General features: G+C 39.7%; 2 protein-coding genes across 14 annotated transcripts in view; one reads left to right on the top strand and one right to left on the bottom strand.

The window, feature by feature from the left end:
- zmp:0000001082 (integrin alpha-D) overlaps positions 1-6798 on the top strand; it is a 27447-nt gene extending 20649 nt beyond the window's left edge. For 5 of the 6 annotated variants that reach the window (XM_061680758.1, XM_061680757.1, XM_061680755.1 and 2 more), the window contains 15 exons: positions 238-404; positions 495-611; positions 697-767; positions 834-981; positions 1340-1438; positions 1836-1915; positions 1995-2072; positions 2918-2993; positions 3350-3457; positions 3560-3601; positions 3676-3801; positions 3891-4004; positions 4088-4153; positions 4247-4357; positions 4452-6798. In XM_061680758.1, coding sequence (XP_061536742.1) covers positions 238-404; positions 495-611; positions 697-767; positions 834-981; positions 1340-1438; positions 1836-1915; positions 1995-2072; positions 2918-2993; positions 3350-3457; positions 3560-3601; positions 3676-3801; positions 3891-4004; positions 4088-4153; positions 4247-4357; positions 4452-4637 — 1589 coding nt within the window. In that variant the 3' untranslated portion in view covers positions 4638-6798. Of the gene's footprint in view, positions 1-237; positions 405-494; positions 612-696; positions 768-833; positions 982-1339; positions 1439-1835; positions 1916-1994; positions 2073-2917; positions 2994-3349; positions 3458-3559; positions 3602-3675; positions 3802-3890; positions 4005-4087; positions 4154-4246; positions 4358-4451 lie in introns of those variants that run through there. The other variant, XM_061680759.1, reaches the window with a different exon arrangement.
- LOC133404656 (sodium channel and clathrin linker 1-like) lies at positions 4287-24906 on the bottom strand. 8 transcript variants are annotated; one of them, XM_061680765.1, is made up of 16 exons: positions 23824-23875; positions 23681-23720; positions 21050-21118; positions 20022-20144; positions 19691-19756; positions 19522-19592; positions 18465-18615; positions 18206-18304; positions 17024-17095; positions 16824-16898; positions 16614-16753; positions 16293-16485; positions 7906-8102; positions 7509-7587; positions 5672-5767; positions 4287-5361 (listed from the first exon to the last, which is right to left on the bottom strand). In XM_061680765.1, the coding sequence occupies exons 4-16, from the start codon at positions 20127-20129 to the stop codon at positions 5314-5316; spliced, it is 1395 nt and encodes a 464-aa protein (XP_061536749.1). In that variant the 5' UTR covers positions 20130-20144; positions 21050-21118; positions 23681-23720; positions 23824-23875; the 3' UTR covers positions 4287-5313. The 8 variants fall into 8 exon arrangements, with proteins under 8 accessions (XP_061536749.1, XP_061536752.1, XP_061536751.1 ...); XM_061680768.1 differs by lacking the exons at positions 21050-21118; positions 23681-23720; positions 23824-23875 and adding exons at positions 18747-18829; positions 19254-19344; positions 20757-20919; XM_061680767.1 differs by lacking the exon at positions 21050-21118 and having other exon boundaries at positions 23824-23858.
- Positions 24907-24969: the final 63 nt, after the last annotated feature.

The following is a 24969-nucleotide window of genomic DNA, read 5'->3' as shown; positions in this document are numbered from 1 at the left end:
GTAAACAAACTAATGGCATGCCACAATTCTTTTGTTGCTTGGCCTTGGTGGAGGTCTGCGCTCGGCTGAGTTCTGTGTGGACATTCTACACTGAGCAACCATATTGTGTGCAGAATTTTAAGGGAAAGAAAAAAAATATTCCATTTTCGAATAAGGCCCTAACATAAAATGACTATAATGACTAATGACTGTGACTATTTTCTGGATGCATTGTAATCCTAAAGCGTGTCTTTGCAGGAGCTATGAAGTTAGGGCTAAACATTTCGTACAAGATTGATGTGGATCCAATGAGACAATCACACCGAGGTTTCTTCAGTCCAAGTGACAGGAAATCCAGGAATCTTACTTTTACCTATGAGCTGCTGGAAAAAGACAAATGCTTCCGATACCTCGTCTACATGCCAGTATGAATGTATTCGTGCAAACACACACACACACACTTTCTGAAAAAGGCATTTCTGCACCACTATGTATTTCTCGTTTTCCCTTGATAGAAATGTGTGCAAGACACACTGTCACCTATCAGCATCAAATTAAACTTCTCCCAGGAGGACAGTCAGAGTGCAGATGTTGTCCTGAATGCGGATGGCAAAACGCAAGCTGTCGTCGAGGTACTAGCTGTGGCGTGAAGCATGAATATTATCAATTGAGGATGCACTTATAGTACTTACTAACAGTTTAAAACTATGCTTGTAGGTTCCTTTTGAAAAGCAATGTAGAAAGAATGACACATGTATTGCTGAAATTGAAGTGGACTTCAAATTCTTGTAAGTATATCTTGCAAGCACAACACTGCATATACATGAAGGTGAAATGTATGCTGTATCTTTTAGGACTCCAACATTACTAGTGGCTGAAGATAATTACTTCAACATGTCGATTACAATAGCCAATCATGGTGATGACTCATACAATACCAGCCTGACAATCCACTATCCCCCGGGCCTCTCCTTCTCTAGGATGTTTCAGATTATCACACAGGTAATTCTACTAATCGTACAGTATTTCCGTAACAATACTGACCATAATACAGCTATTTGATTATGTACTGTATATCTGATGTTGTCAAGCAATATACACGTAAAAAAATCATTTTGGAAAAAATTTCCAGAGGGAATATGAGGAAGAAATGCGTAACAATTACTTTGTTTCTTTTTTAACTGACAACATATGCAATCTCTCTAAAGGTTTGTTTTATTCAAATTAAAGTTAGGTTTGCCACTGACACCGCCAAATCGAAGACAGACACAGAACCATGTTCCTGTATTCCAAAATACACACTACTGGGCTCGAATTACAAAAAGTAGAGTATTGTCCAAGTTCTCATTATGTGTTTTAGGCCACAAGACCAACGCTCCACAACTGCGATGATCTGGACGGAGTAACGGACAAAACCATATGTGGTGTCAGCCTTCCAGTGTACCGCAGCAGATCAGCAGTGAGTTCTACTTAGAGCATAACAACGTCATGACACACAAGCGAGCGACACTGAACCACACATCCAACGTAATGCATGTGGGCTCACTAAAAGAAGTGTGAATATGTCCGCACACTGCACACTGACAGTATCTTCAGACATTTGTTTTAGTAACATTCCACACAACTAGAAAATCATTAAGTCAATTGAACCAAACTCATTCAACAAATGCATTGTAAAATAGTTGTCCACTTGAATATCTGCTTGTAATTACTTTTCTTAAAATGGTACTTGAGAGTTATCCCCCCCCCCCCCCCACCAAAAAAAACAAACAAAAAAAACAAATACAGGATGTAATAATGGATGTGCTTTTTCTTTCTGATTCTCTAACATTATTTTTGTTTTCTTGAACTTGAAGGCAACATTTCAAAGTTCTTTCCACATCATCACCAAGTATCAGTGGAATGACACTATTGCAATTAGTGTCACTGGAAAAAGGTAGCTGTGATTGACATGGATTTACTCCTTTGAATATTTTTTGACACTTTAAAAATGTCTCAATATTTTGTATTCACAGTGATAATAACAACTCCACTATGTCTCTGCTGACCAAGACGCTCCAAGTCCAATTTGAAATAAAAATGGCACTAACAGTGTAAGTCCTGGTTAACAGGATTGGTATATTGTGAGACGAGTGTTATTCCCATTTTGATGTCTGGTCTTTATCAGCAACATTTACAATCATCCGTCCGTCCATCCGTTTTGTACCGCTCATCCTCCCCAGGGTCGCAGGTGTGCTGGTGACTATCTCAGCTGACTCTGGGCGAGACACGGGGTACACCCTGAACTGGTCGCCAGCCAATCGCAGGGGCACATGTAGACAAACAACCATACGCACTCACATTCACACCTACGGGCAATTTATAGAGTCTTCAATTAACCTACCATGCATGTTTTGGGGATGTGGGAGGAAACCGCAGTGCCCGGAGAAAACCCCCACAGGCACGGGGAGAACATGCAAACTCCACACATTAGAGGCCAGATTTGTGACGCAGACGTGCTAACCAGTCGTCCACCGTGCCACCATGTACAATCAGTCAATGACAAAAATAATAATTTTGGGCTTGTCCCATCAAGGGGTGCCAGAGCAAGTCACTTCCATGAATTTTTCTAGACACAACCCGCCCATTTCTTTGGGACCAGCAATAGCTGGGGAATGGGGGAATGGCCAGGAATCAAACCAGTACATGGGGGGGAAAAAAGGGAAATGTAAAAAAAAAAACAATTTACAGTATGTATTTTTATACATTTGGTACAATCAGTGTATAAAGTAGACACATCGGAAATAAATTACAATATAAAATGTGTATATTGGGTGTAATCAGTCAGTGTATGGAAGATACAGATAGACAGTAAATATACAGCATGCATTTATTTTTCATTCGTGCATATATTTTCACATTTTTTTTATTGATTATTATTATTTTTGTTTTTTTTTAGGAAAGAGGACACCATGACTTATCTGAATTTCACGGAGGACGACACAGAGCCTAAAAGAATGCTCATTGCATACAAGGTAAACGCAATCATTCCAGCTGAACAATACAGTATACAGGACATACCGAGCATGGGCAGTCATGTATTTAATAAACATGAGCTGACTATGTCTGTGCTGTACTATGCGAGGTGCCGTGCCTTCCAAATCAAGACTGCTAAGATCAGAAGTGATCGGTTACTATCATCACTTGGTATTTGGAACAACACCTGTATTGGCAACTTGTGTTAGCTTTAGAGGGGCAGAATAGAGGTTACACTTCAAAGCAGTGCTACCTTCATCTCCCAAACTTGTAGCGTACAGACAGACACCAGAATACCAAATAATCTCCTATCCAAATCTTCCTTTCAAATGCACAAACATTCACTTGCTGGCAGGTAGATAACCCTGGCTGGAAGGCTTTTCCTGTGAACGTGTCTCTGAGTTTTCCAACTCGACTCCAACACAACTTTGAGATGGAAAACTATCAAGTCTTTGTAAAACAGGTAACTTTTTTTAATTTATTTTTTTATAATTCCACAAAACGACTAGCTGTCAGCCTGCTGCTATTTATATAAAACTCACCATTCAATCTTATCTCTCTCAAGAACAAAACACAGTGCAAGAGCATTACTGGAATTCATTCTGAAGTAAGTCAAATAAGTATCACAGTTTTATAATTACAAACTGCTACGACAAATATCCTGTGTTTTTTTTTTTAAAGTACTGTTCACCAGAAAAATACTGCAAAATCATCGAGTGTGACACGTACATCCTGGAAAAAGAATCTTCGACTGAGTTTATATTGTCTGGAGACATAAAATTTAGCCATCTTGCACAGCGTGCACAAGTAAGTACTAGAATGTGTTTCCTACACTTAACACACAGGCCATGCCAAAGATATCTAATCTCGGAACTGATGGGACTCCCACTTTGCAGAATAGGGCATTTCTGAAACGATATACCAGAGACAGTGCAGAGGTTAAGTTCAAAAGCATGATACATGTCGATTACGACAAACAACGATATGCGCTGGAGTCTTATACACGAGAGGTATGTCCAACTCAACCTGCCTCCAATTATCGCTTTTGACTATGCTGATATTCTAATGTCCAAATGCCTCAACTGACCCAAAGATTAAAGGATTGGCACAGGAAATGAGCGACGGCATGTGGAAAGACAACAATCCCACAAAGAGATGGGTACAGTTGGCAGTTCAAAGTTTACACATAAAAAGCCTCTTGATCCTTTTTCAAGTCATATCTTGAAATCATCTATATTTTATCTATCAACAGTCTGAAGTTCATGTTGAATTCATCATTTCACCTGATAAACAGTTCATTATTTTAACCGGAACTGGACTTGGACTTACACTTCTGATTCTTATTACCATCATCATGTATAAGGTGAGTGATGATTGGCTATTTTCTGAATGTCAGCCCAAATCCGTGGTTGTTTCTCCACAAATCCCTCTCGTCGCTTTTTGTTTTGTGTACAAAGCTGGGCTGCTTTCAGAGAAAAACAGTCCAGTACTATCAAGAGCAGGAAGAAGAGGCTGCTCTTCAGCTGGAAGCTTCTGCTCAGAACAACCACCTTGCCGGCCAGTCTGGGGACGACCTGCTCGCTGAGGAAAAAACACTTCTTGAAGGGAACCAGTCGGCTGACACAGAGACAGCACTGGAATAAATGACAATTACTGAACTATACGGTCAAGCGATTTATGGACATATGCAACAATGTCAAAAGAACAGTGAGATAATATCCTTTACTGTAAATACTGTATACGATTATTTAGTGTGATTTGTTGTTTACTATTTTGTGGTGGTTCATACTGGCAGAGGTTTCTGTCGAGGCTTCATGTTCTCGGTGCTGCGTGAATGTTTTCTCTCTCTCTCAACATCAGCCATAGGATTGATTGTGGATCTGCTAAGGATGTGGGCCTGCCAATGACGGATGAAGCAGATCTGCATGATGCTGCATGAGATGAGTGATATACACTGGCTATGTCCCTTGTGTCCCTCTCTGGGCAAACCGCGGACAGGCCGGAGGCACTACGTCGCACAGGAGCCTTGGCTACGCTGTGTTCTCGAGGTGGAGCTGGAGAAGGGGGCTCAGGACACGGAGGTCTGGACATCGGTTAGGCTACAGTGCCATGTCGATGGATGGATGTCTTAAAGTGAATGCTAAATAACGTCAAAATAACAGATCTGTCATTCATAAAAGCACTGTATAGTTTAATTATGGTCAATCATATTGTTCTGACCATGTGGCTTCACATGGGGAAATTCCAGTTTATAGCATCCACATGTAAAATAGCAGCACACAAGAATAAGAATATAACATCTACACTGAGCAGTCTTCATTACGCGGCCTCAGAGCTGCTCATTCGCTGGGATGTCAAAACCGACAGCTGTGGAGAAAATAACAACTGTCACCCAAATGAATTCAGATCATATTCACAGTTCCACAATAACTGTGTGTATTATCGGGGTAATCAGTGTAAGTAGCCTTGTATGTTATAATATTTACATAATCTTGAGCTCTCACTAAATATGAAACATACATGATTGAGTGTGGAAAAATTATGAAGAAATCTCACTTATGCAAGAGCAGCTGAAGGATATAAAATACACAAAATGTGCAGCACACTGTATATTTGTATTCCACAGATGTCACACTGTGTGACTGTAAGATTGCACTGTTTTTATCATTAGTCGTACTTGTTGTGTAGCAGTCGCAGCCCTTTGCTCGGCATCGGTTGCTCGTCTCTGTAGGCAAATCGACTTCTCTTGATACTCTGCTAGCTGACTCCCATACTGCATACACATAAAAGCACTCTTTATTTACCTCGAGCTTAATCCAGATTAAACCAATATACTTCTTGTATTTAATAGCGATGTCTCTGCAGCTACTCACTATTTTTATTACTATTATTTATTTTACCACATTCGTGAGGACATACAGCCTTGACTTAAGAGTTTTCAAGGGTTATGGGCTGTCGACTTGTTTACAAACAACATTTGCGGACGAATATTTCTCGTGTTTATGAATTATGCTTCTTGGCATTCTTACAGAACATTTTTGCTTTCTCTCACATTGTGTAACTGTTATTCGCTCCGCACATCATCTTTTTTGTTGCTGTAAATTAGCCTTGAGTAAGGCTAGTGCTATGTGCTAAGAAGGAAAACCTGCAGCCTCCGCTGAGCTTTCGTGGGCAGAGGCACATCTTTTTTTCCCCCAACTTTTTCTTCTCAAGAACTGTAAACGATTGTCCCTGCTTGTGCAGAGAACAGAGCACCGTAGGACAGCAAAGCCCAGATGGCCCTCTCTTCCGCTGGAGCTGAGGAGCGTGCGGAAGAGCCAGAGGAGGGCTACATATCATTTTCAAGGCTGCGCCATTCAAAGTCGCTTTAAATTTGCTTTTCTTATGTTTTATTAGGTTTTTATATTTATATTAAAATCTTGTACTACATCGTCGCTGTTGAGTGGAAAGATCATCTGTCCAAATATGGTCAATTTCCTATTATTTTCACAAATCGAAGCGGAAGATGGATGGATGGATACTATTGGTTTGTTGATGTCATTATTTTTACGCATAATAAACTAATTTGAAGTGTTGAAAATAACTCCAAAAAAAATCTATTAACTCTCTTGAACACTCAACTGTCTGAGAAGTGTTGTAAAACTTCCCCTCTTCCCTCACTCATAATGCCGTGTGGCATGATGTTACCTCAAGATTGCAAGTCTAGATGGTTTTTGTAGACAAGAATGAGGGGGAAAATAGGTTAGATAAAATGTTTGTCAGCCGGTTTAAAAAAAAAAAAAAGGATGCTGTAATGCGCAGGAAGAGATGAAGGTAAGTATGTGCAGATTCATTTCCGCTGAGTCAGCTCATCGTTTCATTATTGCATCACACATGGCTCTAAAAACGTTGAGAGAATTTGGGGAAGATGATGCAACCACAATCGTCTGCTTTTGAGTAGTAGTAAAGGATTTTTGTGTGGTCAGGGGATCGGCGTGAGCGCAGAATTTGATGTGGGCCGATGGTGCTGGCACTGTATATTATACCATTTTAATCAATCGCAGCTTAATAAAACATTTTTAAAGATATTTTTTTTACAGCATTAAATTAGCGATTGAACATGATTTTGGGGTAGTGTTGATGTTGGTGCACAACAGTACACGATAGCAATGTAAGGTCGAATACCATCCTGCTGTTTCTAGAAGCTAAATTTGACAAAATGTTGCTGTCATTTTCAGCGTGAGCCGCTTTAGAAACGGAACCCCATACCACATTGGCTAGGGCCGGTGATAACCAGGGATTGCATAACAGGTCAATTACAATTCAATAGTTGGTTGCTCATACTTTAAAGGTCAAATTGGCAGCAAAAATGTTTACTTTTCAAATACGAGAGGATATACAGTAGCTCCTCTCGCCAATACTGCAGTGTGCTGTGTGTTCAGCCTTTCAGCGTTTTGAGTTGTAACACGTTTGCCATGTTGTCACGATGCGTTAACATGCTGACCACTGCAAATTTATTTGCGTGTTGCACAAACCTCATTCATAGTGTCTTGATTATTTCTGAGCTGTAGTTCTACCTCATGTAATCTCTGTTTGTGTTGATTCATCTCTGTCCTAAAATGTAAGCATGACACAATTACAGCCAAGTCAACTATAAAAACAACTTTCATCATTCATTTTGAGGTTCTTGGTAGTGTGTAATGGATCTGTTCCATATAAGATGGTATTAGTCGGTAGCATATTGCATCACTCATTCATGTCCACACTCAAAGGTTGCAATGAAACAGGGAGTGATGCAAAATCTAGTGGTTTGTATCCAAGATTTTCCCAGTACAATTAATGAACATTACTTAATGTTGTGGCCAAACTGGCAACCTTCTGGCCTCTAACCAATAAATTATTCATTAAAGTAATACCATCGTCAGTTCTTACATGAGCTGTTGAATCCTGGCTTCAAAGGCCTTTGTCATGTTTGCGGCCTCATCCTTCGAGCGTTGAATGCTTTTCTGGTGTGCTGTGAGGAGGTGCATCCGATCAGCATTTAAGTTATGGCTTCGCTCCTCCAGTGCCATCATTTTTGCATTAAATGTCTGCTCCTTTAACTTGCACTCTTGCTCCATCTCCAATATCTGGGAATGGGCAGCAGAATGCGGAAGATCTCTTACATTCAAACAAAAAGAGGGTGCAATATCTTTTGTTTTAATAATTATTGGTGAATGAAAAATGCATTTCCCTCAGTAAGTGGCTGTAAATGCTGATAATGTCTGTATTTAAGGCAAAATGCTAAAGAAAGAAATTAAATTGCTGACCCGCTCCCCACATGCTGCCCGATCTCCTCCGATTTCGGAAGATAAGCAGGGTCGGTCCTGGTTAGTACTTGGATGGGAGACCAACTAGGAATACCAGGTGCTGGGGTTGGGCAGTGGGCCAATCACTTGCTCCCGTAAAAAAAACTACTGATTACTGAAACCGCAACTGCGGCCTAATATGCCTCATAGCATTGAGGTCTCTAACTAACTAATAAGACTGGTTAACATAACACAGAAGAGCATAGCAATCCCTACATGGCATTCATAATAGTACACAACAGAATAGAAGAACTTTTAATATTAGTATTGTATTTGGGAAATTAGCAGCACACATCCATAAGTATATCAAATAATTAAAAGTATCTATGTACACAATGTATTTAAGACATCTGACAATGAGACTGAGCAGAATCAGATCAGCAGGTTATGTGGCAACTGTACAGAAATAATAAATACTACATATCGCTGACCCAAAACATATTTCCAAATTTGGTAAATTTCAGATTTTTTTCACAAATCTCTCCGCTCCGTGGCAGCGGAGTGCATTATTCACTGTTTTCTTTGTGACAACGGTACCTGCTAATTCCAGGTCTTTTTTGAGCTCTCCACAGGTGGTCCTGAGCTCTTTGACAACTCTTCTGATTATTCTTTGCATTCCTCTGTCTGTCTTATCGAGGCAAATTTATGGTAGTATGATTGACTTTCCACTTACATATTATGGCCCCAACCATGGTCACTGGAACGTTCAGAAGCTTAGATATGCTCCTGTAACCAATGCCATCGTTATGTTTTGCAACAATTAGTTTGCGCTGGTCTTGAGATAGCTCTCTGCTCTTACCCATCATGAGATGTGTCTTGACTCACACCTTGGCAATGAGACCTTTTTGTAGGCCATCAATTAGGGCTGACAAGGGGCTGGATTGCTGTTTGATTATTGATGATTATTGATTTCCATGCCTTTTTGCACCGCACTTTCTTCATGTGTTCAATACTTTTTCCCTGTGTCATTTCACATTTTTACACGCAACTTAATTTCTGAGCTTATTTGTTCTACTTTCTTTGTATGGATTAATTGAGTTCCCAATATCTGGTGAAATTTTCAGGTCAATAGCACCTTTGGAAGTATATTTAGTGAGAAAAACGACGTGAAACCAGGAAATCTGTAATGAGCGGTTGAATAATACCATACTCTTTGCACACACAAAAAAAACAATAACTAAAATTAGAAAATGAAATTGAGGGAAACAAATTAAACATGTCACAGAAGAATATGCAGTGAATCCGACATGCGCTTAGAAACCAACTTCAAAAGCCAAAACATCAATTCGACAACATCATATGAAAAAGAACAGAATTTGCGCAACAACAGTTAAGAGACAAATTCCTTGTGTGTTTTTTGGACATACTTGGCAAATAAAGATGATTCTGATTCTGAAGATTCATCAACTTTGAGTACAATAATAAATCAGGCAAATTTCTTGCAAACTAACTTCAACCCCAATAAATAAAAATTAATTACAGCCATTCAACATTCATACAGCAACTGCACACAGGTACCGCTAGAAACAAATTTTATATTTTTCAATTATAATAGCAGTTTATATAAATCTTCAAACAAGCCAGATAAAAAAGATATTGAAACTTTTATTAATGACCTAAATATTCCTCAATTGAAGACTGAAAATAAATACATTCTTGATGCTCTTTTAACCATCACAGAATTACATCGTGCATTAAATAATTTGCAATCAGGAAGAGCTCCCGGCCATTTCAATCGAATTCATTAAACATTTCTGGTCAACACTAGCGCCTCTATTTTTCAGAACAGTCAAGGAGATAAAAGATAAAGGTCAAATTAGTAGCCATATGAACACAGCTGCAATCAGATTACTACTAAAACCAACCTGATTAATGAAGATATCAAGATTATATTGAAAGCCCTTGCAGCAACACTTGAACAGGTATTCCACTATGACCAGACAGGTTTCATTAAAGGTCTCATATTTTGGCTATTTAGACCTCCATAGAGTGACTCTCTAACATGGACTTAGTAAAAAAGTGTCAATTTGATTAAAAAAAACAACAAAAAAAAAACACCTTGGTTTTGTCATACGAGTTTCCAGAAAAGGCCCCTCTGACAGCTACTTCTGTTTGACCCAGTTTTGTATCCGCTTTGTCCATATTTGGCTAAGACCGTCTCATTTCCTCTGATCGGTTGCCTCCGTGTAGAAGACCCACTTGTGAGAGCACACGTGTTTGTTACTGTATGTTGACAGCGCTGGCTTGGGAGTGGAAACGGAAGGCGGAGATCTTCGCTAAGCTTTAGAAGTTTGAATGACTTGATTTCAGGCGTCTCGGCAGAAAAAAACGTCTGGAACTCAGGAATGCAAGGACCATTTTAATTCATATTTCACGTTTACTGAGGTTTACTATCAAAAATACGAGAAACAGTTGGTATGGCAAAATGCCACATTAAATGGTCGTGATAAGTATATGTTAATGGTCGTGATAAGTAAGTAAATATCTAACATAAATCATCGTGTCACATGATGCAGAGAAAGCTTTCGATAAATTTAACTGGTCTTTCCTATTTTCAGTACATCGCAAGTTTGGCTTTAGAGACTCATTTATACATTGGATAGCAGCATTATACAACTCGCCAAAAGCGACAGTAACCACGAACAGGATCACATCACAAGGTTTACTCTACAAAGACGAACCAGAAAAAGATGCCCACTTTCAACAATTCTACTTGCAATAGTCATCGGACTACTTGCAACCGCTATACGTCAGAGTGCTAATATTAAATGGTGCAGTATCTGCTCGCCAGTGGCAAAACACAAAATCAATTTGTATGTGGATCATACTCTTCTTTATTTACAAAAACCCAAGCCATCTCTTCAAGCCGTCTTTAATCTCACTAAGACATTTTTACGATCATCAAATCATTATCAATTGGACAAAATCCACAATACTCCCAATAACAGCAAACTTTGTGGAATCCTGCTCCCAGATTACCCCATTCCTATAGGAAACATTAAGTACTTAGGTATTAATTTTTCGCCAAAACTCACAGAGCTAACCAGTCAAAATTACACACCAAAATCTCATCTGATTTAAAACACTGGAATAAATTACCTGTATCACTCCTGGGAAGAATAGCTACAATAAAAACGAAAATCTTATCTCAAATAAACTGCTTATTCTCAATAATTCCATTTCAACCCATATTAAAATGGTTCCAAACCTTAGATTCTGCCAATTATAATTTTTGATTCAAAGTATAATCCACTCTTTAGATAAATTAAACAGGAGGGAGTCCTAAATGCTCCCAACTTTAAACACGATTATTTAGCTAACCAATTACAATACCTCATCAAATGGATGCACCACAATAAGGATCATCAGTCTTGCCTAGAATTGAAACAGATTGACTGGAATAACGTTGAACTCTCAAAACTCCCATTTATTTCTACAAGTCTCAAACGCCATAATTGTTTCAAGAAGCCAATAATCGCTACCACCTTAACGGCTTGGTGGAAAAGTCTAGATGCTGCAGAATCTCAATTACGGTATAGGTATGGTCTAGGTCTAGGTACACAGTATTCTCTCCCCAATCAGGTACAATCCAGATTTCAAAATGAACTACAAAACTCTGTTTTAGCACATTTGAACAATTTGCAATTGACGACCAATAACTATTTAACAATAATATTTTTTATGACACGTGACGAATTGTTCCAAGAATTTCAAATAAGAGGCGGGAAATACAATAAAATTAAAAACAGCAATCAAACAAAGATCCCAACACTTCAGAACAATCTTCAACCGCTGGAGTTTATTAAGCAAATAGTGACGCTTATCCTACAAAGAAAAAGGAAAAACTCTCAGAGGTTTATAAATTAACCTCATGTACAAAATCGATTCACTTACCAATTACAAAATGCTGCTGACTCTAATTACTGGATACAGATATGTAACAATACGTTTATTCATCCATCCATTCTCAATACCGCTTATCCTGTTCAGGGTCGCGGGGTACTTGAGCCTATCCCAGCTGACTTTGGGCGAAGAGCGAACTACACGCTGAACTGGTCGCCGGTCAGTCGCAGGGCACATGTAGACACATACAACCACTCGCGCTCACATTCACACCGTCACTGAGTGGGAACTGAACCCACGCTGCCTGCACTGAAGTCAGGCGAATGCACCACTAGACTATCACTGACTACAATAAGTTTAGGATGACAAAAAATACAAATGTACTGCTTATGCAATATAAAGTGCTCCATAGAATACTTTACTCAATACACAAAGCATAAAATGGGCTTATCTTCATCTAAAATATGCATGCAATGCACTAAAAATATCTGACACCTATTTTCATGCTATATGAGAATGCACACCACTTCACTGCTTTTGAACTTCAGTTATATATCTATGCAATATATTTTAAACTGCAGAATTCCACTTTCCCCAAAGTTGTGCATACTTCGTGACGAAACATAATTGACCTCCCAAATAAATATTCATAAGCAATAGTCGCTGGGTTAGCAATCGCTAAGAAAAAAATTTTACTCAACTAGATAAATAAACAATCTTTCAATATTAATCACTGGTTAAATCCCATCATACATTGCATTAGAAAAAAATATTTGCAGAACAAAAAAAAAAATGTAATTACATAATTACACACATAGCTGGTCACCCGTCTTCAACATGCTAAACCTAGATCTTTGATTCCTCTGCCTTTCTACAGTGCCATCTGACTAAAAATATTATATTGTAAATGTTGTGGTCTGTATTCTTTGTTGTTAATGATGTTGTTTTATTTCTTTTTTCTTATTATTTATTTAATTTTTTATCTTTCTCACACTTTAGACTGATTTGTACGAGGAAAGGACACCCTGCAGGCCATGGGGCCTGCTGTGGGGTTTAGTCGCTGCCTGGTCTGGGAGCAGGTCCACCACCCGTACTTTCTGGGATTTAGTGGGTGTTGGGTGGAACGGGGGCTTCTGGGGGACGGTGCTGCGGGCTAGGTGTGGCCGTCCTCTCTCTGTGGTTGTCCCGCCGGATGGGCCCGGCCTGCAGGAGCCATGCCTCTTAAATCACTCACGTAGCACACAATTCACTCGAAATATTTTTTCACTAGTCGCATCCGGGCACACACGAACATTCTCAGGGTTTCTTGGGGGCTGTTGTGGAGTCGGGAGGATACGGGTGTCGGACCGGGATTCAGTACGTCAGTGCTGTTTCCCGGACGGGAGGCTGTGCTCCTGTGCCCTGCCTGCCCTCCAGGTCCTTTAATGCATTACAGACACTCATATCCTTTTTTCTTTCTTTTTTCAACCAGGGCAGCCCTACAATATCCAGAGCCTTTAGGAACTCCGTGCGGCTCTCATCCACCCCCGGGGCCCTGGCACCGAGGAACTTTTTAACCACCTCAGTGACTTAATCCCAGAGATAGGGGAACCCGCCACAGAGTTCCCAGACTCTGCTTCCTCCTGGGAAGGTGTGTATGTAGAATTAAGGAGGTCTTCGAAGTATACGGCCCACTGACTCACAACATTCCGAGTTGAGGTCAGTAGTGCTCCATCCCCACTATACACAGTGTTGACGGTGCACTGCTTCGCCCTCCTGAGACAACGGATGGTGGACCAGGATTTCCTTGAAGCCGTCCAAAAGTCATTTTCTATGGCCCTCCCCAAACTCCTCCCACACCCGGGTTTTTGCCTCAGTGACCACCAAAGCTGCATTACGCTAAGCCAGTCGGAACCCATCAGCTGCCTCCGGAGTCCCACAGGCCAAAAAGGCCCGATAGGACTCCTCCTTCTGTTTGAAAGCCCTTGCTGCTGGTGTCTAGCGGCAGGTTCAAGGATTGCCGCCACAACAGGCACTGACCACCTTATGGCCACAGCTCCGGTCGGCCGCCTCAACAATGGAGGCGAGGAACATGATCCACTCGGACTTAATGTGCCCCGCCTACCCCAGGACGTGGGCGACGTGGACCTCTCTCTTCATCAGTGTCCAAAACATGCAGCCGCAAGTCCGATGACACGACCACAAAGGTCACAGGTGGTGAGCCCAGGGGAAGGGGAACCCACGTTACCTTTTTGGGCTGTGTCGGCCCCATGGGTGCAGGTCCGGCCACCAGGCGCTTGCCATCGAGCCCTACCTCCGGGCCTGGCTCCAGAGGGGGCCCCCGGTGACCCGCGGTTCAGACAAGGGAAACTGCGATTCAATAATTTTACTTGTCAAAGGGGGTCTTTTAGCCGTGCTCTGTCTGGTCCTTTGCCTACTCACCTAGGACCTGTTTACCATGGGTCATCCTGCCAGGGGCATAAAGCTGCAGACAACTTAGCTCCTACGAGCTTCTGCATGATCATTTGGACGTGCAAAGCCCTCCACCATGATAAGGTGATAGCTCCAGGAGAGGTTTACATACATCAAATCAAACTGGTGATATTAAGGGCTTGATTGGGTCACTTAAATTCCCACTGAAGACCCAGGTTCCAAATGCACTGCCCATCACTGGTACGATCAACATGGTTTCATTTATGCTACAGGCAGATATTAGTTTTTTTCAGAGAAAACAAAACATTGTGTTTACAAAACCACCAATGTAAAGAGGAAAAGAAAATGTGTCATTTCAATATCTGAGAGACTGGCTAAGCAGCTCCACTGTGGCCCACTTGCTAGCACATCTGGCTCACAGTTCAGAGGTCTTGGGTTCAAACTTTTCTGTGGAGCGTTTGACTTTTCTCCGGGTACTGTATCACTAAGTGGCCGAAAAGAAACCCATTCCCATTACTATTTTATTTTTTTGTTACTTGGCTCTATACTTGCATTGCCTTTAGGAGTGTTCCTGTGTTCCTGACTTGACTGGAATTTTTGCAATATTGCAAATAAATCACTGTTAGTATACAGTATAATAAACAAGTATAACGTCTGGAGACAACTGACGAGACAAAATAATGTTAGGAGACTAATGGCTGTGCTCAGCATTAAGAGCAAGCATGCAAAGGTACTGGACCTAGTATTTTTGTTAAATGTTTTGCTGGCCACCATTAACCGCCATCATAAAAATTGGCATATAGATCTTTGTGAATATCCATCCATCCATCATCCATCCATTTTCTACACCGCTTATCCTCACTAGGGTCGCGGGTTTGCTGGAGCCTATCCCAGCTAACTGTGTGCAGGAGGCGGTGTACACCCTGAACGGTTGCCAGCCAATTGCAGGGCACATATAAACAAGCAACCATTTGCACTCACATTCATACCTATGGACAATTTAGAGTCTTCACTTTACCTAGCATGCATGTTTTTGGGATGTGGGAGGAAAACTGAGTACCCTGAGAAAACCCATCCAGGCACGGGGAGAAAATGCAAACTCTACACAGACGAGGCCGGATTTGAACCCAGGTCCTCAGAACTGTGAGGCGGATGTGATAACCAGTCACCCACCATGCCAACTCTTTTAAATATATCTGAAAAATATAGATTTTGTGAAAGACTGTGACGAAATGTAGACTGTAAAATATTTCTAATAAAATGTTTTTGAAATTGTAATTGCTAAGAATTGTTATTGCATATAATGTAGGCTGTAAGGATCGGGTTAGTGCTCAACTGATCATGCTGCCACCCCTTTCCTACCCCAATTAAAAATTTCCTCTACTGCAGAGAACTATGTAGTACTCAATTGTGGCACTTCAGCGTTAAACTGCTAGTCACCAATTACGTTTTTCTTGATTTTTTTTTTACCATGGCTAAAACGGAGCCCAGTGACGCACTTAGTCCCAAGCCCCACTATAGTCCAAGCCCCACTATATAAAAACCTGAGCGTCTTTGTACGCATCAGCGGTTTTCCAATAACTGAGATGTGCAGTTAGCTAGCTAGGTATGACTATGACTATACTATGATGACTATATTTTACTCTGTGAATCTGTTGTAAGGGGACATTTTCTTTCTTTTGTTTTTGTATCTTTCCTTTAAAATACTTGAATTACCCGATTTTTAGCCTGATTTTGGATCAGCAAGGTACTTCTCTGCAGCTCATTCGTCTCCCTGTGGAGCTGCAAGTTCTCCTGTTGTAGCTGGAGTCGCTCCTCACTGATATTGTCACAGTCCTCCCAAGCTGCAGCCAAACTGCTCTGTAGACGCTGTATTTCCGCTTGGCTGCGAGACAACTCTTCTTTGCTGCTGTAAATGTGAGAATAGGACATCAAAATCACTGCCGATGACTGCCTTGGTGTCATGGATTTCAAAGCAAGCTGTAACAGTTGAATAAAAAAAAATAATACCAAAAATAAAAATTAAAAAAGACTTACTCGGATTCAAACTTCATTACTTTGCTTTGTGTGCTTTGCAGAGTGGCGCTCATGTCGTCTCTTATCCTCTCTGCATTTAGACACCTCTGGTGAAGGGCAATTATTTTTCCAAGGTCTTGCTCTGCCCGGTGCTTAGTCACCTAAAGGAAAACACATAACTCAAAAATTTAAAAACTTGCCAGAGGTCAAGCACAAAGCCTTCTCCTTCACCTTCTCCAATTCCTTCTCAAGAGCTTTTTTCTCATGCTTGCACCTCTCAATCTGATACTCTTTGATTGTGCACTCCTGGAGAAAAGTGGAGAGAATCACAACAAGGAAAATAAAGACATACTGGTCTCTGGTTTTAGTCTAGTTCTACAGAGACTGGAATACAAACTGAGTAGAGTGAATGACATCTTGAAGGGGTTTACCATTTGCAAATGGGACAGCTCATCTACTATTTCTTGGATTTCAACGTTGCACTGCTCTCGCACATTATCTATCTGGTAAATATAGAAAGCCATGATTCACTGTCAGATTATTAATAGCGTGACCTTTTTCTCATTCAGATTGAAATCATGCCGATTGAAGATCTCTGGTCAACTGGTTACATGTGACGAGATTTATTCCAATCGGGTGTATACATCTAAACTACATTTAATCGGAAAAGCCGCTTGACATGCTCACATAGACGTAAACGTCACGCCATTATTCAAGATGGCCATTTGTCCATTTAGCACAGTAGTTGGAATAGTTTTTTTTACACTTTAATTCAAGCAACAGCTTGATAAAAAAAAAAAGTTAAAGTGGTTAAAAACAAGATCTCCGTCCCATACAAATGATGACGTCACCACACATTTATGTCAAGACAGAGCATGCGCATTCCATTCCGATTCAGTTTACATGATGAACATTTACTTCTGATCGGTTTGGGAAAAAGGAATACTCCACCCCTGTGAAACCAAATGAAATTGCATTCGGATTCGGCCTGTTTATTCCTGCTTGAGGTGCTTATATAAAGCATTTTCATTTGGTTTGAATTCTAAGTGGAATATAAGGCTCCATGTAAACCCCCCTATTGTGGCCTGATGAAACCATCACTGCAATCAAAGGATTTCTCCTGTAAAAAGATATATTGATCAACTCCTCTTAACTGCCCCACCTGTCTCAGGTTTAAAGGGTGCTCTCTCCAGACTACAAAGGGCGTTTTTAACTGTACGTTATGGGTTTTTATCCTTTTGGAGGACCCATGACCTGCAGCTGAGTGCTTTTATGTCGAGAGCCCTGATCCAAATCTTATTGAAGGAATTCTTCAAACCTGGGACACCTGGAGCAGTTTGTTGATGAGGAGTATGTCAAAATACCTGTCGACAGGTGCAGAAGTCTTATTGACAGTTACAGAAATAATTTGATTGCCACAAATGTTTCTGCAACAAAATATTACATTGAAGGAAAGAGCCTTTTCAATAGTTTTTTTTTTTTTTTTTTATGAAAGTAATGTCCGATTTTAATTAATGACTTTTCTGTATGTTTTTTTAAGTTAGTAAGTTATTTCACAGAACATTGCAAGTTTTATTTTCTTTAACGTAAGAAACAATTTAGTCCACATGCACCTCCTTCCTGGCACGAACAGCAGCTTCCTGGATGAACTGTTGGATGGCCTTATCTTTGTTCTCCAGATCCACTGTCTTTTGCCTCTCTCTTACTCGGGCCTGAAAGAAAAAAAAAACACACACAAACACTGCTTAGAAGAGAAATCTTGAACTACTATTAAAATTGGAAATCTTGTTAATGGAAAAAGACTAATTGGGGATACATTGGCGTAAAAGAGTGACAAAGGCAGACTTTAACCACATCATGTTTCTGGATTACCGAAGCCTCAGCCACGTGCACACACCCGTGGACTTTATTCAGACCCTCATACTTGTCCTGTTCAAGGGGAGCACAGTGGGCCTGGAGGGTACCGAGCTTTGTCTCCAAGACAGTTTGTTCTTCCAAAGCATTTTCTGGCCCAGATTTTAGTCTAAGCAGGTATAAACACAGAGAACCAATGTTAGACTCTCCAATGAATTAATCTATTTTATGATTGCTTCCTCGATGAGAGAAACTGGTATGAAATGTTGCAGGGGGAGCAGCGCTTTGCTACATGCTCACGTTACTTCTTGCTGTCTGATGATTGACTGAAGCTGTTGGAGTTGTTTTTCCCCACGGCACTGAGCCTCTGCTACATCATCCTCCTAACCGTTCAATTAAAACTTTGGAAATTTAGATACGTTGACAAGTCACAACAAAGAACATAATTGTATGCAGCATTTCCCCCACAAGATAAAACATTGTATTGCAATCATGCAGTTGACAATTAGTAATTTTCTTGGAAACAATTATTGTATGCAACTCTAATTTTCTAATTTTTTGTAAATACATGATTTTTTATTTAGTTTTTTACCTTAAAACTAAATGTTTATTTTCAAGTGTATATATAATATTTATCATGTAAACTGTAAATGTGTAATAATGAGCTTGTGAGACCCGTGCATGCTTGCTTAAAACTGAGCAAATTCCATTTCGTTTGCCCTGTTAATAAATATTTTGCTCTGACTGAAGTCAGCTAACAAAGTCCATTTAATGTCAGAAAAGAACAATACATGTTTCTTTATTCACTTTTCTTTTGAGCTGATGCTCAAGACATTCCAGTTGTTCGGTCATTTCATCCATTTTGTCTGTGGCAGTTCGCAGATCATAATTAGTCTTTCTGCAACAAGGCACACAGAACATTAGGTGCAACCTTGCTTTTGTGAATATTGTACAAACAACTTTGAGTAATGGTCTACATTCTAAAGTATAACCACCAATTATATAACCACGCTGCAGTTTTGAAGTGGTACGTTGAACAGTATTTGTCAAGTGGTGGTAGCCATAATTTAGCTACCTGAGTTGGCTGTGTAGCTCCTCTATCTCGTCATTCTGCTCTTTCTCTGTCATCTGGAGATGCTTGTTGGTCTGTGTGTGACAAGAGATGCACGACTGCCATACACTTCCTCTAGAATAAATTCACTCACTGTCGACACAGTCAATTATACACTACAACTATTCCTTACCAATTGCACTTCCTGATTGATCTCTTTGAGTTTGCATGACTGCCGTATGAATTGAACGAGCTGATTCTGTGACGAAAGGGGAAATTGTTGGTTTTCCGTCATAATTTTCATTTAAAGGTCTCCATGGCATTCTTATCAACTGCTTAACTAAAGAAATGCAAATACTTACGGTATGGTTTTTAAAAACTTTTTTAAACACTTTTTTTCACAGATGCTACCTTATGATTCTTGTTGGTCACTGCACCACTTGCCCTTATTTTCCATGATAGTTTATGTACAGTACTAAAGTAGGAGATGTGCTTTGTGGTGCATGTTAACAACAATGTTAAACCTGCAACTTCTGTGTCATAGCATCTGCCTGCTGTCCGTCACTGAAAGCCTTGTGGTTGATCTCCTGGAATTGTCCCACCTCTTGTGCTGCTTTCTGCCACATTTCCATGACATGCAACCGCTCCTTTTCAAATACACAACACACAGTACAGACATGATTTATAGAGAAACACATTCAGACATTTGTACATCGATCACACAGTATTATGACCACTTCTAAAAACTAATGAGATCAATTGAATTTAAATAGCTGATAGCTTTTTGACAATTTTAGTCAAAACTGCGCATGCAAAACAATAAATATATTGTTAAATTGATATGTCTCAGACAGTCAATTAAATCTGACCATTTATCTTAACAAATGCTTAATATGTATAGATTTTTGATACAAATTATTGTGCATGGTCGTAAAGATGTTGCCGGTCAGAGTATCTGTAAAATGGGATGAAATCAATTGTTTTGAACTGTACATACAGAAATGATCATATCATCAACTAAAGGGTATCTGGTTAGATACAATTTTGGACACAGCTTCTTGGTTTAAATTTATTGTTGTAAATCAACACTAAATTGGGCAACTGTGCAATTACTGACAATATTGTGGCCTGCCAGTGCATAATGACATTATTCTGTACACAGTTAAAAAAAAAATTACAAATGTTTTATTTTAATCAGATTCCCTTTACAGCATTTTTGGCAAGTCAAATCCAAATCCAGATTATGAACAGAACCAGACCTGTTTGAATAGCTGTACTAATGTTTCATAGTTCTTAATGAGTGCTTCCTCCTCCTCTGTGGTGCACTCAGCTCCTGAGGTATTCGGGAATGATTGAGGCTCATTGTCCACAGACTGTTTTGCGTAGAGCCTGTCAAAGTGCATTACATTATTGTTTTATGAAGACAAAAACATAATAGTAGCTCCATATTGAAACCCCTTTTCAATAGATGTACTATTTTGATAGTTTTCAATTCTACACAGGTCATTATTGCCATAAAAGCATTTTACAGACACCAATAGACCTTTTCTACCTTTCATTCTGCTGGTCATCGCTCTCCATCTTTTCTTTGACATCTGTCATGGATGTGATTCACGAGAAACTGATGATGAATTTAATTATGGTTAGCTCTGGATAACAGTGTTGTGAGTTTTCCAACAGCCGTCATATTAACATAGTAAAACAGACAAATTAAGATGAAATACAGTTCCAACCAATATAGCTCCAGGAGTGGCCGCTACTTGCGACTTTATGACTCTATGAATTGGAGGACATTTTCTGGCCCTTTTTGTAGTAATATTTTGTAGTAATTATGCTCTGAAGTTGCGTCTCCCAACATACACGCAACACTCTTACTAAAATCCTTTGAGCATCTAGCGAAAGAGAAAACAAAGGTGAGCTACAGGACACATCAGAAATGACATCATCAAGCTAAAACCATGGATAGACCAATATGTAGGACAACTGGTTTTCAAAAGTGCACACCAAGAAGCACAAGAAGCCCTTGAGGACCACCCTCGGTGGTTAACTGGTCCTCAGGTAGGATTGGTAATTTACATCATCTAGACATACATTTTTATGAAATTTCATATTTTAAATTGAAATTTCGTATTTTTAAGTTATTAGTAGCGGGACGGTGGATGACTGGTTAGCACATCTACCTCACTGTTCTGAGGACCCAGGTTCAAATCCACCCTCGCCTGTGTGGAGTTCTCCCCGTGCCTGCGTGGGTTTTCTCCGGGTACTTCGGTTTCCTCCCACATCCCAAAAACATGCATGGAAGGTTAATTGAAAACTCTAAATTGCCCGTAGGTGTTGATGTGAGTGCAAATGGTTGTTTTTTTATATCTGCCCTTCGATTAGCTGGCGATCAGTTCAGGGTGTACCCCGCCTCTCGCCCTGAGTCAGCTGGGATAGGCTCCAGCACGCCCGCAACCCCAAGTGAGGATAAGGGGTACGGAAAATGAATATATATATATATATATATGTATATATATATATATATATATTAGGCTTTACACGATCAGTATTTTTGGGGCCGATCACCGATCAGCGAGTTGAAAAAAACGATAACCGATCACCGATCCTATCACAAGATGGAGGAATGTGTCTATTTAAATGACCTGTTCATTTACTGGATATACTTGTGTACTTAATTGCTCAAAAAAACATATTTACAATAGATAATGTATCTTTGTTCATCTATGTATGCCAGTGAGGCATAGTGACAGACAGAACAAATGATAAATGGTCTTCTATTAGATGGCAGGAAGTACATACAGTAATTAATCTATCCCCTTTTTATGAAATTTTGTTTGTTGGTGTCCCGTGAGATTTTTCAATTGCAAAATATGTTCCTTGGCTCCAAAAAGGTTGGAAATCACTGCTCTAATCAGATCGTGTATTCTAATCAGTCAGATCAAACCAACTTTACATGACAGAAATAATGTGTGCTAACTTACTGCAATTACATTTATTTATATTCAATTAAATTACTTCACCCACACCGAAGCTTTAGCGCATGATTCAACAGAACAGCGGCATGTTTACGTCCAACCGTTCGTGGTACCACTAGCTTGCTAGGCTACATAACGTTTTGTTGCCTGCTTGCGAGCCGTATCGTATTTAAAGTATGTGAACATACGTCAAGCAAGCCTTAAACGAACGTCCGCTCCTGTCCAGAGCACCGGTGACCACCAACACACGTTTTTCCGCATTTTGTCCTTATAATACAAAGTCAGCGCGATCCACTCTTGTTGTCGTCGCCACGGTAATGAGTGTATCCAGTCGCATTTGAGTTGACAAGATAAAGCCCAATGATCGTAAAAAACGGGCTGCAGTGGTATCGGAATATAAGATTTTATTGCAGTAGTCTGACATAATGCGATCGTGAAAGAGCAAATCTGTCTTGTAGTCTGATCTGGGCATTAAGAGTTGTCTATCTCAGACGTGTTGTCTGTCCCACACCGCCTGCATGTTTTTTTTTTGTTTTTTGTTTTTTAAATAACGTTATTGGCCGTCGGATATTTCCAATACTACGTCAAAAGACGTGTGACAAGGCTAAAAATAAACTTTGCCAACGCGCAAGCCATAAGATACAGACTTACGCACGAACAGGAGAATCCGGCCCTAAGTGAAAGCCACAATATAGAAATATCCTAGCCATTTTTTATAGCATTTATTGCACTCCCGTTTTTTATGGTCTTTAAAAACACCTTTAAACCGATACAAACATAATATATGGGGAGAGTGAGAAAGCTCAATGGATAACATGAAAATATTGAAAACAGTATGAAATAGATGAACAACTGTAATAACACTTACAAAACTTTCTGCAATATAGCGCGACCGTGTTGCATGAACCGCGATGTAGCAGGGATAACACTAATACTAAAATGTAATGAGTATTCAAATAAAATTTAACTTTACTTGTAAAATATTTATTCAGAAATATTTTTCTTTTTCCCCCAGGTACCAGAGTATCCGCAAAAGGGATGCGCAAAACAGCCAAAATATGAGAAATAAAATACTGTTATATACAAATTAGTTGAGCTGGGTGGATCAAAAATAGGATGTTTTATTATCATAAAAACATAATACAAATGCTAGAAAAAAATATTTTGTTCAGAAGTGTGTCAAAAGAGGAAAATGTGTTGTTTCAGACCTTTCAACTGACAGCCAAGAAGCAGCGTTTCCTCTTCAAACTGATAAAACACGAGATTTGGTTCATCTGCCGTTAAAAATACTCGTTCGAGCACAACATTGAACACACAGTAGCAAATAAACCTGCTGGTCAAATTAGTTCACCTTGAGTACGTCTATAAAGGGTATGACGATGTCCAGTCGGGTTTAAAAAAAAAAAAGCTCAATCGTGCTTGATTGCGTCGCCCTCCACATGCTAGCTAGCTAGCTGCTGCCACCAAGGAGAAGTCGCATTTGCCCCTAACTTTCTCCCTCATATCAACAAACCAACTTATGCACACCCTTCCTCACCAATTTCACCCAGCAAATTTATAAAATACATTACAAAAGCACATATGTGTAAGAAAACTAAATGACGAAATGACTAGCACTGCTCATTAGGTCATCGTTTGGCAGTAACAAAGCTGCAATATAAAGGACTGCAAGCTGCAGCTTTCTTTCTTTTTCTTGCGTGAAACCTTTATTGCAAACAATGTAAAAAGCAATCAAACAGTATGGTAAACGGCCTGTAGAATAAATCCAAACATGTGCTCCAGTCTTGCCACAGTTACCTTGAAAAAGTAACTTAGTTGCTCGGCGAGAAACAGAAATGACCATAAGTAACTATTGCTGCTCTGAAGAAGTGACTTTCACGAGAAAGGTAATGAGTTACTGTGCTCGTTACTCAAACTGGCAGCATTTTGGAGTACCGGCATCACGGGCGGTCACATACATTTTCTTCTTTCAATTTTATAAACATAATCAAGAAAAAAAAAACTACTTTTAAAAGCTAGCTAAATTAACAAGTCGATTCCGAGGCGCAAGTCACGGTCTACAATTTTCACGTACTGAAAGGAGTGCGGTACGGTCTAAAATTGTCACGTATTGAAAAGAGCCATTGTCTCTCAGCCTTTTGAGTTAGGATTATATGATTGAAATATACTAAACAGTATTGTGTTTTAATGATACTGAGACACACAAATATATATATATATATATATATATATATATAAACATCCCCCCCCCCCCAGAGGACTTCAAAATTGTGACCGCAAAAGTAATGAGAAGGAATGGAATACTGAAGGTTTGTTTGTTGAAAAATGTTGATAGGAAAGATGTAATGTACTTACAAATTGAAGGATTCGCTGCATTAAACGCTTAGGGCCCAAAGTAATATTTTCTCACACGGCCACACATCCTGTATACAACTTTACTCGTTAATAATCATCACAAATCATTTAAATATATATATATTTTAGTCACTCCTTATAT

The sequence above is a fragment of the Phycodurus eques genome, chromosome 6 (assembly GCF_024500275.1).
Source record: "Phycodurus eques isolate BA_2022a chromosome 6, UOR_Pequ_1.1, whole genome shotgun sequence".
In the NCBI taxonomy this organism is placed as follows: Eukaryota; Metazoa; Chordata; class Actinopteri; order Syngnathiformes; family Syngnathidae; genus Phycodurus; species Phycodurus eques.
The sequence above is the reverse complement of the archived record's forward strand: the minus strand, read 5'-3'. Positions and strand labels throughout refer to the sequence as shown.